Raw genomic sequence first — 16,875 nt, 5'->3', positions numbered from 1 at the left:
TTTTAACGTGTGAATATGAATGTTGTTAGCTGCCCTAAGTCCGCTTGCGGAGAGGGCGGGATAGAAATTTAAAGTAATAAATAAATAAATAGGTAGAGAGGGATATGGTTTCTACCACAGAGATGGAGCCCTAACCAAGAATGAAATCTGTTATCCTAATACCAAATGATTTTGACAAAAGGAATGATGGCAAAATGCTTACTCACACACAAAAATATACACTCGAGGCATTAACTTTTATTTTGTTATTTTATGACATTTTGCACAAAATACAGGATTAGAACAATGCATTTAGTTTTGCAAAAAACTAAAAAAACCCTCCTAAAACTAGAGGAGAAGAAATCTGTTCTGAAATGACAGTATCATTAACATTTCAGACAGGTGTGTGAACAAGTCAACAGTCAGTTTCAACAGACTGACCTTTTCTAGAGAGGAGAAAATGCTAATCAGAAGGGGCCTACTCCTTCAGCGTTGTAGGCGGTCATGGAACATGAGTTGAAAGACAGCAATTCACTTCCATATCATTAACACAGCTTGAATTAAATTTGTGCAAGCACAGCAGCAGCTAGGCTGTTATATCTGTTGCCCTTCCACTATGGAGCCAACTGTTAACTTTCTGGTGTGAAAAGTATTATTTGTGCAAAAGAAAAAGAATGCTCACAAATCCACAAATGTTGTGCTGTTACAGGACATTTCACTTGAAAGAAAACTTTTCTGGAGTGTAGGTCAAACCCCTAAATGCACTTTCATCCAGCCTTAGAACCCACTCGGGTAAACAAAACCACTGCAATTTTACTTTTCAATGTTACAAAGCATGAAGAAACAAACTGAGAAGCAAAAAGAATTACAACATAGAGTTTGTATCTTCTTCCCCTTTACCTTCTGACTTTTAACGTCTTAGGATACTTGCTCAATGATCTGGTCAGAGTTCAGGGCATAGAGAGATACCGAAGTGTCTGGTAGGTTTTCCAAAAGTCCTTTTACAAATAGATACCTGCTTTGTGGGTCTGCTAAACTGCCAGAAACTTATGTATTTGTATATACTTGAAATTTTCTTATATATGAAATCAGAACATCAGAATCCCTTCGCTTGGAATTCAAACTGGAATTTCTTGGTTTTGAATACTGAAAGTGAGGTAGTCTTAAAATATGTTCCTTGTAGAAACAGTATATCAGGGTTTAGTTTGGAAAGTTTGTTTTGGATTCTTGTATACTTAATGGTGTTATTCAGACCTCTGGAGTTATAAGAAAATTTTTTGATATTATTCTGCATGTTAATTCAAGAGAGTGAGGATTACAAATCTATGGGCGTTTTCGCACTGACCTTACTCCGGAGCGACGTCCCTCTTCACCATGCAGCGTCTGCGCAGATTTTGCACACGTTGCTCCGCAGAACCTGGAAGAGCCGCAAAGTCCCGCGGCTTTTGCGTCGCAAATGTAAACCGCCAAAAACCAGTTTACATTTGCGACGCAAAAGCCGCGGGACTTTGCGGCTCTTCCGGGTTCTGCGGAGCAACGTGTGTGAAATCCGCGCAGACGCTGCGCGGTGAAGAGGGATGTTGCTCCGGAGTAAGGTCAGTGCGAAAACGCCCTATGTCTGAGATTAGGATTATATATGTCTAGTTTTTAAAGCACCACACTAAACAAATAATAATGAAGTGAATCCATGAAGAAAAAGAGTATCTGAAAAAGCAATGCTATTATATTTTAGCAAAAATCACTATATGGATTACAGAGGAGGAGCCCACAGCACTTTACTAAAGTGCACTTAATGAAAGAATACAGAAGAAGGCTATAGTTATGAATTAGTAAATAAATCAATTACTATGAAAATTTAGTTATCAGACTCACCACATTTGGGAGTTTTTTTGAGCCAATGACCTGTTAATGGGCCTCCAAAAGAATACTGGTGGCTGCCTCCGATCAGTCCAAGATTCTTGGGTACTATGATACTTCTTATGCCTAAGAAGGATCCTATGTCTACATTTTGAATTAGGGTATATTGTTCGTGTAGCAACATTATTAGATCTCTTAAATTTATTGTAGTCCTTCCTGAGTTGTCTCCTGCTATTTTTGCACTCTACATCAAAACCAAATCTAAGTTAACACCCCTTACAACCAGGAAAAATTCAGAGAATGTGGGGCACTCATCGGGTACATACTCCTCCCCCCCCCCCGATTTATTACTTTATTATCTTATTTACTTTTTTTACAGCCTGCCTTTCTCTCTGAGAATCAAGGCAGATCACAGCTACCATCATAAGGACTGCAACAGACCTTTATTAAGCATACTCTACTGTGGGTGTGCCAGGCTTCCAGAAGGTCCCTGTATGGAAGCCTGAAGCAGCAACAGCTAGTATGTTTTAAAGAACACAGTGAAGTCAATCATACACATTCACTTTTCTTCCCATACATAAACCCCATCCATTTTTATAATTTTCTGTTTTGCAAGGGTATATCATGCAACTCCCTTAATAAATCTCTTAATTAAGATATAGGCAGGGATCCCAACAACCTGGAGCAAAACAACAACAACAAAGTTCTGTTTCTCGTAAGCTGCCTCTCGCCCTGTTCTGTACAGCCCAGGCTAGCCTGATCTCAGCTGATCTTGGAAGCTAAGTAGAATCAGCCCTGGTTAATACTTAGAATCATAGAGTTGGAAGGGACCTCTAGGGTCATCTAGTCCAACCCCCCTGCACAAACACCTCCCCCTAAATTCACAGGATCTTCATTGCTGTCAGATGGCCATCCAGCCTCTGTTTAAAAACCTCCAAGGAAGGAGAGCCTACCACCTCCCGGGAGGTGGGAGACTTGGATGGGAGACTTCCACGTAATACCAGGATCGTGATGCAGGGGCAAGTGCAAAGGCAAACCAAATCTGAAGTCTCTTGCCTTGAAAACTCCAAGGACTTGCCATAAGTCAGCTGTGACTTGATGGCACTTGCCACCACATAGCTGCCTCTCTCTGGATATCTGTCTGAGGCAGCTGACAAAAAAAAGAGATGCAGCATGATAAAATACAAAACAAACAGTAAATTCAGTTGCTGCCATATGACTGGCAGAATGCCATCACTATACTTGTAAGCAAACCAAGAGATCAGAATTCTGTGTATTTTCTCTGTATTTTTTACAGAAAACTTTTTAAAGTTATCTGCAAGCGACCAAAACATACACACTGGGGAAGGGGCACCCATCATATGTGCAACAGCTGTCATTTCTACAGGGCCCTAGAACCTTTGCTGCTCCATGTGATCGGAAACCCATTTATGTTATCAAATGGAATTCAGCAGTTCTGGCTCAAATTCAAATGGGAGGAAGCCAGATTAAGTGCTTTGTAGCTCATATTTGATTAATTACTCATGTGGCCCCATAGCCAGCATTTATATAGGGAGTGGGGATGGGAGAATAAGAAACAGACACTGTTCAGGGTGCTTTGCTATGGAATCGTCTAGAGATATAACAAATACATAAATGCATTTATGCTAACTGTCATCACAAACAGGTTAACTCTTTTCATTGTAGAACAACTTGCTATCTTTAGTTCCAAAAACGTAACCAGAAAGACAGAATCTCCACAGTACCCCTCAGTGTGCAATAAACGAGAATCCAAACTGCACACTTTTAACGTCTTGATATCAAGTACAATAGGGTGGGTAGCAAGAAGTCCTAAACCCCAATTTCCATTTGACAAACGAATATGTGCTTTTTGTTTCAAAAAAATGCATATGAATGTGACTTTAAAGTTATTTTTCCCCTCCCATCTTTCAAGTAAGCTGATTTACAATGCAACCCTATAAACAGTTTCCCAGGAATCTAATTCTAAGTAGACCCGCTTAGTATGGCACTATACAGGAACTGAGCTGTGGAAAAATCGTATGCCAAGCAACAAACGTTAGTGGCACCTAGATGTCCTTTACTAGTGAAGGGATGCATCTTTCCCCATCTTGTGGCATCTATTCTGATGAAGGCTGCTTTAATTCCCTAGTGGGGAGAAAAGAAAGGTATAAATATCTAAGAAAAAACAGAGAGCTTTGTATGGCACCCTAGAGATGACTGCCCCTTTGGCCAACATTGCTAGCTTTTGAACTGACGGGACTACAGTGTCTTTCATAATTGCAGAGAAGGCAGAAAACCAACAAGTGAAGAGTTTATCAGCATGAAATCTAGCAGTGCTGGAGAGGGATGCTGCAGCTATTCATTGCCTACTTGATGAACACGTACTGTGCTTACTCAAATGCAAAACTAGCTTTCTCCCACAGAAATGCCACTCCTCAAAAGGGCGAGGGGGGTCATCTTAAATTCACACACAACTTACAATTATGTCCAATAACAAAAATCTTTTTTGAACTTAACGTGAGGGAACCTCCCTTTCAAGTATTAAGATGGAGAGCTATTCAATGCCTACTTGATGAACAGGTACTGTGCTTACTCAAATGCAAAACTAGCTTTCTCCCACAGAAATGCCACTCCTCAAAAGGGCGAGGGGGGTCATCTTAAATTCACACACAACTTACAATTATGTCCAATAACAAAAATCTTTTTTTGAACTTAACGTGAGGGAACCTCCCTTTCAAGTATTAAGATGGACAGGATAACACTCCTGCCTTCCTAACATAACTCTTTTAAAAGTGTTTTTCTTGCAGCATACAAGATAGTGAGCCAGTGCGCGTTTTAGAGCCATGGAGGGAAAAGGTCTCCTACCTTGGGGGTAGCTGGTCTGGAAATCCCTTGGCCCAAAACAAGATTGAACCTAAAGAAAGGCAGAAAACAAGAGTGAAGGTGCGCATTGCTCTCTGCCCTCAACTCTCGAGGGCAACCAGTAGGACTCGCTACCTATTCATGGCGTGGCCCAGCCGCCAAGACTCGCTTAACGTGGGGCAATAACCTGGCCTTCGTTTCTCCCACTCTTCTGCCTTTCTGTTTCTCAACCAACACGGCGGACAGCCAAGGTGTAGTCATGGCAACAAGAAGCTCTAAGTGAGCTCAGAGCCTCTTGCAAATGAGGGCCGGCCTGGAACGCAGACGGGAGCGAAAAGGTTCCGTTGCAGAGCGGAGTAAAGCTGTGAACTATCGCCAGATAGAAAAGAGGGGAAGGAGCTGTCGGCTTCTTAAAAGTGGGGCGCTGAGACAGAAGGGCCACATGCGGGACGACCTTCCAGTGGCGTAGCTGTATGTGTTTTACAGAGCAATCGTAAGCATGTCTGCTCAGAAGACTACTCACTGGGGCTTAATCGCATAAAAGCGTTTTTTTGAATTGCACACACTACACATTTGTTGCAGCAAGGTTAAATCCAGTTCATATCCGGTGGCACCTTTAAGACCAGCTAGGTTTTAATCAAAGCTTTCTTGTGGAGTCACACTTCTTCAGATACCATGAAATGGAAATTACCAATCCATACGTGTAGGTAGAGGGTGACCAGTAAATTAGCATACAGCAGTAATGAAGATGTATGTTTAACAGATGCAAGGACCAAACAGGAATAGCAAACTTAGTTTATATGGTTACTGTTTGTTTGGATATAATTGTCGGGGGTGGGGGGGCATAGTGAAGGAAATAAACGGGGGGGGGGGGTGTAGCAGGAACTCTTTTGCCTATTGGGCCACACACCCCTGATGTAGCGAATCCTCCAGAAGCTTACAGTAGGCCCTGTACTAAGAGCCCTGTAAGCTGTTGGAGGGTTGGCTACATCAGCGGTGTGTGGCCTAATATGCAAAGGAATTCCTGCTGCAAAAAAAAAGCCCTGGAAATAAATATGTCAAGATTGGAAATTGATGGGGAGATAAATATGTCAAGGTTGGAGACTGATGGGAAGATAATTGTGGAATGCTGAGAGTAATTAAGGGAGACCCTGCTATTACCCTCCATCGATTTCCTTTCAAGTATGGAATGCCTTACAGCAGCCTCTTCTTTGAAATGGGGGGATTGGCTGCTTCAGACCAACAAGGCTCACCATCAGAAAATTTATTCCAGTTCCAGTTGCCAGCCTCAAGGTGAGGCCAGGAGTTCTGGAATTACCACTGATCTCCAGCCATCAGAGATAGGCTCCTCAGAGAAAACTGTGGCTTTAGAGGCCAAACTTTGCTGAGTTTCCTCCTCAGACACCACCCCCAGATCTCTAGGAATTTCCCAAGATGAGTTGGCCACCCTAAATCAGCATAAAGTTTCTTGAGTCAGGGCATCCTACACTCACAATGAGGTGAGCTCTGGCTCACAAAAGCTTATGCTGGAATAAAATTTGTCAGTCTTGAAGGGGCCAGTAGATTCTTCTCTAATAGTTGAGAGAGCTTTTAATTCCTAATAATTGTGGGACAAAACTCTTCAGACTCCTTTGCTCCAAAGAACTGGAAGTCTGGAGAAACATAACAAGTATAAGCAAAGAACATGCATTGTATTTTGAGGAAATGAATCTGGAATTATTCCCAGTGCTGGTTGTATATGTTCAGTCACTTGTCCCCAAGCTATGGAATAAAAGTGTCCACATCTTGAGATTTAGAGGCATATGTTTAGGTTTCAAACATATATGTAGAAATAAATGAAGGGACATAGGCTTTTATGCAGTAATAAGCAGGAACTGTAAAACTGTTATTGTGGAAGAGAGAATCTTCTCCAATGGCTCATCTGAAGAGTGACGCTCCCATTGTCTGCATCTTGCATCATAGATGAGTCTGAAATGTCTGTCACTGGTGATTTATTGCCAAGTCAACCTCTCCCTTTCTCATACTGTTTATCTAGATTTAAAATGTGCTGTCCCCAAAGGCTTGGGACAGGTGAGAATATGAAAAGTATGAAATATCATTAAACAAGAATAAAATATGATCATGTTAATATACCATTAAGTGTCTCCAAATGTTTACTGATTTTGGTCACATGACCAGAAAGTGAAATATTAATAGTTCCACGCTCCAAAAAAGCTTTTAAAGCCACTGGAAGGTGGTATGCATCAATGTTCCCTCTAACCTGCAGAGTCTTGTGAATGAAAATTCTATTTTGTGAGCTACTGGCATTAAAGTTGTGAGCTACTGAATAAATTACTGCTCTCTGGGGACATCCTTCCTGAGCTACGACAAAAATGTGTGAGCTGGAGGCTAAAAATCTGTGAGCTAGCTCACACCAACTCAGCTTAGAGGGTACACTGGTATGCATGAGTCATAGTATGATATTCTGGATACATAACTGATTTGCGCACAAGTTTCTCTTAGGCACATAGAGCCAATGTCATATGGAAACAAATATCAATAAAGAACTGAGCTCGGAATGGTTGTGCATCACACAAATAGACTTTTGATTGCCAGCAGAACATAGAGATCTGTCTCCCACAGCACAGGGTGTGTTATTTTGAGTATTGCAATACCTATTTTTTAAATGCAGGTAGCTCTTTCAAAATTTCTGAGCCAGTGTGGTCTAATGGGAAGATGATGAAGAAGAAGAAGAAGAAGACACTTTTCTGTATCTTAAGGATTCGCATTGTGAGGTAGATGGGGCTGAGAGAGCTCTGAGAACTGTGACTGGCCCAAGATCACCCAAGGCTTTGTGTGGAAGAGTGGAAAATCAAACCGGGTTTTCCAGATTAGAATCCACCAATGCTCCCTTTAAACTGTGGAGCCTTGTGAGCAAAAATTCTGCTTTGTGTGCTACTGGCATTGAAGTTGTGAGCTACCGCATAAATTAGTTTGCTCTGGGGCCATTTTTCCTGAGCTAAGTCAAAAATGTGTGAGCTGGAGGCTAAAAAACTGTGAGCTAACTCACACTAACTCAGCTTAGACAGAACACTGGAATCCACCGCTCTTAACCATGACGTCATACTGGCTGTCTATAATATATTCAACAACTTAGTGTTTCTGAAGAGTAATTATATGTGGTCTGAAATGTAGATTGAGATATTTAATGTTAACCCTTGTTAACATATAGTTAAAAATGGCTACATTCAGTCCAGAGTTAAGGGCACTTAAGCCTATTGCCCCTTGACTCTGTTCTGGATTGTGGCCAGTGTGTAGAGAGACCATGACTCCATTTTAGTTGTTCTTCAAAATTACAATGAGCTTGTACAATTAAAAGCCACAATTAAATGAACTCATTTATGGCACAACAGCTTCTTGTTCTAAAAAGTTTCTTCTCCTTAATAAATATCATATATGGAGAGATATGGGTAGAAACGTTTGAATGGTTTCTTAGAATTCTGTAGTTTGTCCAAGCCACAGTCTCTTCCTGTCTTGTCGGCCAGATAATCATCTTGCCTGAGGAATGGGTAGGTGTTCAGAGAAGCAGCTGTAATATAAGAGCCCATTCTGCCTCTTCAACCCAATATCTAATTTTGTTTTGAAAAGATATCTCATAATAGAAACATCTCATCCACATCAGAGGAATTGTTAGTGTGTGTGTGTGTAACTCTGTATTTAATTTTTTATAACACTTGTTCAGTTGTATCCTTTAAATACAGTATAACACGAGAATGAATTTCAGCAGGTTAGTAATATTTATGTGTGGGAAAGTATATACGTGTGGCTAATCTCTTATTTGAGTCAACAAATGACAAAAATGGCAATAATGTTTATGTTTAAGCAGAATTTTGTAAAATTTTAGTTTGTGCAGTTATTTTTTGAGCTATTAAACTTTCCCATATCATATATATTGTATGATAACATTTACTTATGGTGGGTTGTAAGTTAGCTTGCCTAAGATGTAGCAATTGGTGTTTTGACAGATAAAAACAAGAAGGTTATTCTTTGAGAAGTTTTGGGATGTAAGAGGCTTCTCCATGCCTTTGAAATAATTGCAGTTGAGAATCAGATTTTTGTATAACCTGTTTCTTTTGACTGGGGAACTAATTATCCTACACCAGCATTTTTGTATATTTGGACAAGAACACTGGTGACATAGACAAACCGTCCCCTCCCCGCCCCCAATTTTTCCTCAATATGTTTAAGGATACAGTGGATGCAAATGATAGGTTTTATACAAGTCCTTCCAGCATATTGTTTGTATATTACTTTTCTGAGAATTATGTAAGTAGCTATGAAAGGTGGTATAGACCATAATTAAGTCCCTATAGCATATTCTCTAGCTAGATTTCGGAGCCATAATTTAACAAAAGATGGATCAATATGTTTGTGCAACCATTAGGCAGTTTAGAGACCACAAAACTTCTTTCTAAACAGTTGGGGTTTTTTTCTTTTCATTTTAAGGTAACTGATTAAACTTTGGACTTATAAATATAGGAATTATGGTATGGAGATATGGTTTGATGTATCCTGGGCTTATTTTTTTTTAAATGAGACTTTTCCCTCGTTATATCATGTAATCTATGGATAGTAGTTTCTTTCCACATTTCAAAGATTCCTTTTTGAGATCCTTGAGCAAGAAAGTAGATATCAGTGAAATCTCTGGACCTAGTTTATGCCAATTATCCCATATTAAAAATGAGTTAATCACAAAACAATTATTTTTGTAGAAGTCATTTTTTAAGTCATCCTAAAAGTTTCTCCAAAGTATAATTTCCTGTATGTTTTCTTCTATGCTTAGCCATTCATTTTCATCAGTGCACATATTTATGGAATGACTGGATGGTCACCATTATATGCAAGGGAATTCTATATAAAGCCAAACACATTAGTACAACCAAGTTAACCACTTGTGTCTAGTTGATTCCTGTGGGAGATGTTTAGGCTGATACTTAATTTCTGCCCCCCCTTTCAGATCAATGGAACTTAAAAGTGCCTAACTTTATTAATGATTGAGCTTCATAAGCTTACACTGATGCCAGATGTAATTGTATTTATATATTTTTCTAAATTGTTATAACTTTTTATTGTAATAATTTTTAAAGTGTTGATTTTGTCTGGCTCATATCCATAATGTAGATTCAAGTTGCCAAATTCTGATTCTAAACGTATTTACCATGCAATTCTAAGCAGAGTTACACCTTCCTAAGCCCACTGACTTCAATGGGTTTAGAAGGCTATAACTTCATTTAGGATTGCACTACTACTATAGTATTAGAAATACCTTCCATCCTGCATGTCAAAATTTAGTCCCCTAGTAAATGGGTATACCCCATTTGGTATAAGACAAAATAAAATCTAAACGCACATGTAAAATCCTCCCCTTCTGCCAGCTTTATATGAAACTCACTTTTATTGAAAAGCCCCAGTCCTCAAATGTTTTCATACACACATAACGTGAATATATGGACCAGATTTTGTTATAGACTGGGAAAATATGTATTAAATAGTTCATTCAAGTGTAATGTTTTCATATTATTGACAAGTTTTATAGATGGAAAAATCAGCCTTCAGATGAGTTTTTTATTTTTTTAAAAAACCACCAGTTTCCCTAAGGGAACTTTCTTAAAAAGTATTGTAGTCCTACCACTACCTTCTAGACTGATTTGGCACTTCAGCCACTCAGCATACAAATTAGAATCATGGGAATGTTCAGCTTATTCCCAAATCAAAGAAACAGGAGGAGGAGGATACTATAATTAAAAGAAGAATCCCAGAAAGAAATTTGTAGAATTGTCCGGATGAATATTGAGCATATTTACTAGGTTTCAGTCAATCCTTCATGCTCAGTGGGGCTTAGTTCTGAGTAAATATATAGAGAATCAGAACAAGAAATCTTGGCCAAGACAACAGTATCTTCTTTTTAGATATGATTTGAGCATATAATTGAAAACCTTTCAACTACATGAATTATGATGTCCAAGTAGGAAATCCACATAGAATATCCATGCAACCTTGACTAACAAACCATTGTTTAACAGGCAATATTTTCTGAGAAAAGGCTGAATGCCAACAATATTTATTCCCTTGCTTCCTTCCCCCCACCTCTAATTTCTCATAGTTCCCTATTTGTATAAATCTCAACAATAGTATTTATTTGTTAAATTCATTTATGCCCCACCTTTTCAAGATGCATATATTTGTGAACATGTTAGATCTGGCACAATAACAAGAAAGTTGGTAGATCCAGATGGGTAGCTATGTTGGTCTGAAGCAGAACAAAGTTTGAGTCCAGTGGCACGGCACCTTTAAGATCAACAACATTTTATCCAAGCTAGGAGCTTTTGTGTGCAGGCACTCTTCCTCAGATACAGAAAGTTGGTAGTCTCGCCAGTCGAATGTATGAATGTAGATATTATCGTCAAAGTGGGATTGTTTCGAACCCATTAAATAGGTTTAAGCAGGTACAATATTACCGGTAAATACTTTTATTTTGTGGTAATTGATAACATTTGAATATAGTAAGTAGACCCAAACAGTGCAACTCTAAGCAGAGTGAAACCTTCTTAAACCCATTGACTTCAGTAGACCTAGAAGGGCATAACTCTGTCTAAAACTGTACTTGAAGGACTCATGGCGCATTCACACTACACTAGATAATGTGTTTTACATCCAGATTTTTGTTATTCTTACACAGTAAAATCCGGATGTAAAATGCATTATATGTGCAATAAATGCATTATTATTGGTGTGTGAACACACCAACAGAGAACCAACTGTCTATTTCCTCTTTCTGTGCTAACATCTAAAATTGCTATTCTTCTCTTTCCCAAACCGTCCCTTCATTAGGGTTTGTAGAATCTTTCGGGATCAAGTGCCGTGTTCTACTGGAGAAAGTTTTCCTTCCAGATGTTTCGTTCCAGACATTTCGTCCCTTCATTGCTCAATAGAGCTGCCCTTCCCTTCAAAGAACAGAAGAACTGGATTCCTGCATGCAGGGGAAACTTAGAATATCACTAGGAACAGATATTATGCAGAAACTGCATTCTGTGATTACCAAAACAGGGACAGGGCAAGCAGTCTATGGTGATTGCAGCACAGAAGCAAAAGGCCTTGAGAAATGGCCTATATAAAGGTAAAAAATGTAGCACCACGGTCTGGCTCAGCAATGACTCTTTCTTTTTCACAGAGATTTTTCTCTCTTCACTCGTGATGCCCTCTGAGAACAGATGAATATATTGTGGCATAAAGAAACAGAGAAAAAAGAAAGCGAAATTTACAACCACACGGTTATTATCCTAAAAAAATTTGGATTTAGGTTTGCATTTCAGAATAATTGCTATTCAGTCATAAAAACACAGGTTTTGAGGCAATGTGGTCCAAGGCATAATGCAGAAATTTGACCTAGATGGTTTACAATGCGATCAAATGCCTTTACTCTTCTAAATCCATGGGCTTAGGAGAGTGATATTCTGCTTTGGATTGTGCCAATACAGCAAAATTGGGTATTTACCAGTTGACCTTGGAAGTGTCACTCTCAGCCTCCATTTTCTATTTATAAAAGGAACAATCAGAATGAAACCCTTTTTATTATAAAACTACTTTCACAATCAGAATGAAACCCTTTTTATTATAAAACTACTTTCACTTTGGTACCCCTGTATAAGTAAGATCCTCGACTTCCTGCTCTTATATCATGTAGAATGTTCTCATGCAAGCACATGCTTCCATACCTCCTCTGGAACAGAACTGGCACAGAGACATGCTGTATGACAGGGAAGCAGAAGTAGGATAGTGTGCGAGAGACGTTATCTTGCACAGACTTTTCCCAAAGGTCTCCATAACGTAATGTACAAGCTGTCCCCAAATGATCTAATTCCGGTCAAAACCCAGGATTGATTTAGATGTGCTTAAACCCACTGGGTTGGATCCAGATACCCTTCTAGTGAAGGAGGAATTTTCCATTCACAGAAAGACTTCTATCAGTGGAAGATTCTTTCTGTCAATGAATGGAACATTTGGATCCATGATTAGAAGATCCGGACCCAACTTACAGTGCTGGAGAATGGCTGATAGACATTTTCTAAAAAGAAGTGACATTGAAAAGCATGTTGGAACATCATTTACAGAAGCACAACTGGATATGTTAATTTAAGGAGTAACCTGGCATAAATGTATATTCTAGCTAACAAACGCTGTGGTCTTAATTACACTTTTTAAAGGAGAAAAGGCCATTGAATTACAGACTTACTTCTGAGTTGACCTTCATAGGCTTGCTCCCACAGGTTTTATATTTACATTATAGACCAGTCTTATGTGTAAATACCCTAATTCATCAGAAAGTTCCAACTTAGAAATACCCAAGAGATGTTATTTATACACGATATAAACACATATGTTTTCAGTACCATGTGGATGGTATTATGATCATATACCATCTATCACTGTTGTAAGCAATAGAGAAAAGGGTGCAGCTGAGACTTTCAGCAGTCAGCACTGAATAAGGAAAAAGATGCCTGCCTGTCTCTACTTGTTCAATTCTGTAAAAGTTTGCCATGTTAACAGTAGAAGTGTCAAATATGGGACATTTTGGGATACTGATGGACAAAAGGAAATGACAAGATAATGACACATTATTAAAAGCATTACATGAAATAAGAACACAGAGCTTGCTGTCCCTATATAAAATGTTATTTAAATGTTTCTGCTGCATTCAGTAGAAGCATTTAATCATCTGTGCTATTAGTGATAAACTTTTATATTACTTACATCACCTTTAGCGGTCTCCTGTCATTAAGCACTTTAAGTCTACTGTGAATATTCAAAACATAACTTACTTCCGAAGTGTTTTTTCCCCCTCACCAAATAATAAAATTACAAATAAAGAGGATCAAAAGCATAATGTGCAAGGATTATCTGTCCTTCACAAAACACATCCTGATCCAGTTCTCGAGTAATTTACTTATTTTGTCATCTTCATAGGAGAAGTATAACTGCTCTGAAAAAGATCAACAAAAGGAAAATATCGGGGTGGGGGGAAGACTACATCTTAAGTGAAGACTGAGGTTCTACTTCTTGGCAATTACCCCCTTTTATGTCCACTGACTTTGATGGACTCAGAAGAGTGTAACTGCTGTTTAGAATTGTCTTGCTAATTCCTTATGGCTAAGGACTGTGCTGTTATTGACATCTGACCCTATAGCAGCGCGTGCAGTTATTGCCTTTATAGTCATGCCAAAAACATTGAATTAGTACAAAGAACCAGATTCTGGAATGTCATTCTCCTGATTGGCAGGAGAACGTTAGGGTAGAGAAGCATTTTAAAAGAAAGGAATAAAAAAGGAATACATAGACATGAGTGAGAATCCTGAAAGATGGATATTTTAACAGAGGTCAAAATTATCTTATCACTTACCTCTGATGAAAACTTCTATGGTTGCTGGCTCTTAAAATTTACGACGCCTGCCTGGAAGTGCAATCCTAAACAGAGTTATACCCTTCGAAGACCCATTACTTCAATAGACATAGAAAGATATACCTCTGTTTAGGATTGCACTGTGAATGCTCTTATAAGTGCATTTCAGGTTTTGGTGACTTCTTGCCAGCTCTCCCGCCTCCACCTGCTTCTGTTTTTTTCCTACCATCTTTCTTTGGTTTTATGCCTAATTAAGTATTTAAGTTGTTACCCTGAAGTCAACAGATCTATATCCAATGATGTATGAATGTTCCTTCCCTTGGATCAAGATGAAGCAAGGATTTTACAATCTGGATGATTTTTTTTAAAAAAGTCAGCAGAAAATATGCTTCTAGGTTTTTCTTCTCTTGAAGAAACTTAGACACACCCAAAGTACCATTCAAGTTAATAAGACTTGGCAGCCTGACTCTGTGTACTCTCATAAGTTATGATATTCAGTTTCATGGTATTCATATTTATGTTATTTAGAAGATTCATCAATGCATCCTGCCTTTCAGCCCGATTGGGGCCACCCAGGTGGCAAACAACTAAAAACTGAAACATATAAAACAAACTAAAAAACTAGAACTAAAATGCAGATATATAAGAACAGAGATGGGGAACGTTAAGTACTTAACTGTTATGGAGATGTGTCTCTAGGTTGCCCCAAACTTCTAAAGAAACAGGAACACTTTTTAAAAGCAGGATACTGAAGCCTACAAAGCCCACCGTGGCCCTGGATCCACATACCTCCTGAACAATGTTCCCTCTAAGCTGCAGAGTTTTATGAGCAAAAATTCTACTTTGTGAGCTACTGGCATTAAAGTTGTGAGCTACTGCATAAATTATTGTGCTCTGGGGCCATTTTTCCTGAACTAAGGCAAAAAGGTGTGAGCTAGAGGCTAAAAATTTGTGAGTTAGCTCATGCTAACTCAGCTTAGAGGGAACACTGCTCCACAACCACCTCTCCTATTATTCTCCACCACATGAGCTTCTCCCATCTAAGTAGAGCCTTCCAAGGGTGCCAGCCTCCTGGGGAAGATAAGAGGGCAACCTTTCCTACATGTGCATTTTCTGGGGTGCCTCCCCATGTGGAACAGCCTCCTTCAGAAGGTCATTTTGCAGAATGTACACAACAGAAGAGAAATGTTCAGATCATTGCCATAAAGGGATTAGAATTGCAGTAGCATGGGATAGTTTGTGAAGAGACTTTTATAAGAGAACTGGATTGTGGTCTCTTACTGTATTTGTCATAGGTATCACTTTGCTTTTACTTCTTTAATACTAGTCCTGTTGTGTTTATGGGATGCCTTATGCTGTCGATTTCAGTGGTGAGTCTCAGCAAGAAAGGTGGATTATAAATAAAATAAATAAACCAAATAAATGTTGTCAACATAAAGCCTCCTTCATCAGTTCTCATTTCACTGGATGCAATTTATGGACCTGTGCTCTGTAGCTGCTGAAGCTTGATTATTTACACATGCTCCGAGATTCAGTGCCAATGTTTCCCTGATAGAAAACGTGGAAGAATTATTTGAACACTATACTGGACCTAGAGCTGTATTTTGGAGCCACAGAAATCATACCATGTGAAGATTGTTTGTTTATATTGATTTTTGTTTATATTACAATAAAGCTTTGGTTGAATGAAACGTGAAAACAAGCAGGCAACAGACTATTCTAAGATGCAGAATTTAACTCAAACCCCATATGGAACTAAAACCTCTATTAAGCATTTGGGGGGGGGGGAGAAAACAACTATGTAAGAAGTACTATTTTGTAGCCAAAGTTTGACCCTTGTAAACCTAATTTCCATCAAAGGGGAAATTCAGCATGTGTTCAGCATTTACCCTTTAAAATCCAAGGGAAACATACTTCATCCCGGCTAAAACAATTTAGAGTCACAGAACAGCTCGATTTGAGTCCAGTAACACCTTAGAAACCAACAAGATTTTCAGAGTATAAGCTTCTGAGATTCTGCACTCCCTGTTTCAGCACGGACTCTTGAAAGTTTATATCCTGAAAGCCTTATTGTTCTCTAAGGTACCACTAGACTCCAACTGAGCTGCTGTGCTACAGACCAAAAGAACTACCCACCAGAAACTAATTCAGAGTAATGTAAATAAGGCATCCATTAAGAGAATATCCTAATCCATTGTCATGAACACCAAACTATCCCATTGTACTGAGCACAAAAAGACTAAACTGCTAAAGGACTGAACAGTCCAGCAACTAAACTAATGAAGTTTCTGCTATCCAGGCAGAAATGCAGAGCGCCTGGCCAGCTTTTATACAGGCTTCTCTTGATCTTTGTTGTTTCGCCAACAGCTATGTTCTTGCCTCTCGACTAAAAACCAAATTGACGCTTGATCTTCTCCATTCACATTGCACTTACCAAAAATCATTGGCTAGTACTGTAAGTACTGTAATTAGAATTCAGTTATAGCGCAGTCCTAAACAGAAGCATGCCCTTGTAAGTCCACTGAAGGCAATGGGCTTAGAAGGGTTTAATTCTGTTTAGGATAGCACTGCTAGAAAGCAGTCATAGCCTGGTCAACACAGAGTTCTACTGAAGTCTATTCAATGGGGCTTACTTCCAGGAAAGCATTCTTGGGATGGTACCACTAATAACAAATGAAGATTACTGCTTCCTGGTTCTCGTTATCTCATTATGCCAGTCCTGCATCTGCAACCTCATCTTA

The 16,875-nt window shown here is 39.0% G+C and overlaps 1 protein-coding gene across 1 annotated transcript in view; it reads right to left on the bottom strand.

The window, feature by feature from the left end:
• ERICH2 (glutamate rich 2) overlaps positions 1 to 4,972 on the bottom strand; it is a 41,956-nt gene extending 36,984 nt beyond the window's left edge. Inside the window, exons 1-2 of the mRNA XM_060256995.1 lie at positions 4,834 to 4,972; positions 4,702 to 4,750 (exon numbers count right to left, since the gene is read on the bottom strand). Coding sequence (XP_060112978.1) covers positions 4,702 to 4,750; positions 4,834 to 4,841 — 57 coding nt within the window. The 5' untranslated portion in view covers positions 4,842 to 4,972. The remainder of the gene's footprint in view (positions 1 to 4,701; positions 4,751 to 4,833) is intronic.
• Between the last annotated feature and the right edge of the window lie 11,903 nt (positions 4,973 to 16,875).

Source organism: Heteronotia binoei, chromosome 16 (genome assembly GCF_032191835.1).
Source record: "Heteronotia binoei isolate CCM8104 ecotype False Entrance Well chromosome 16, APGP_CSIRO_Hbin_v1, whole genome shotgun sequence".
NCBI classification, from domain to species: Eukaryota; Metazoa; Chordata; class Lepidosauria; order Squamata; family Gekkonidae; genus Heteronotia; species Heteronotia binoei.
Note: the sequence above shows the minus strand (reverse complement) of the source record. Positions and strands in the feature narration are given on the sequence as shown.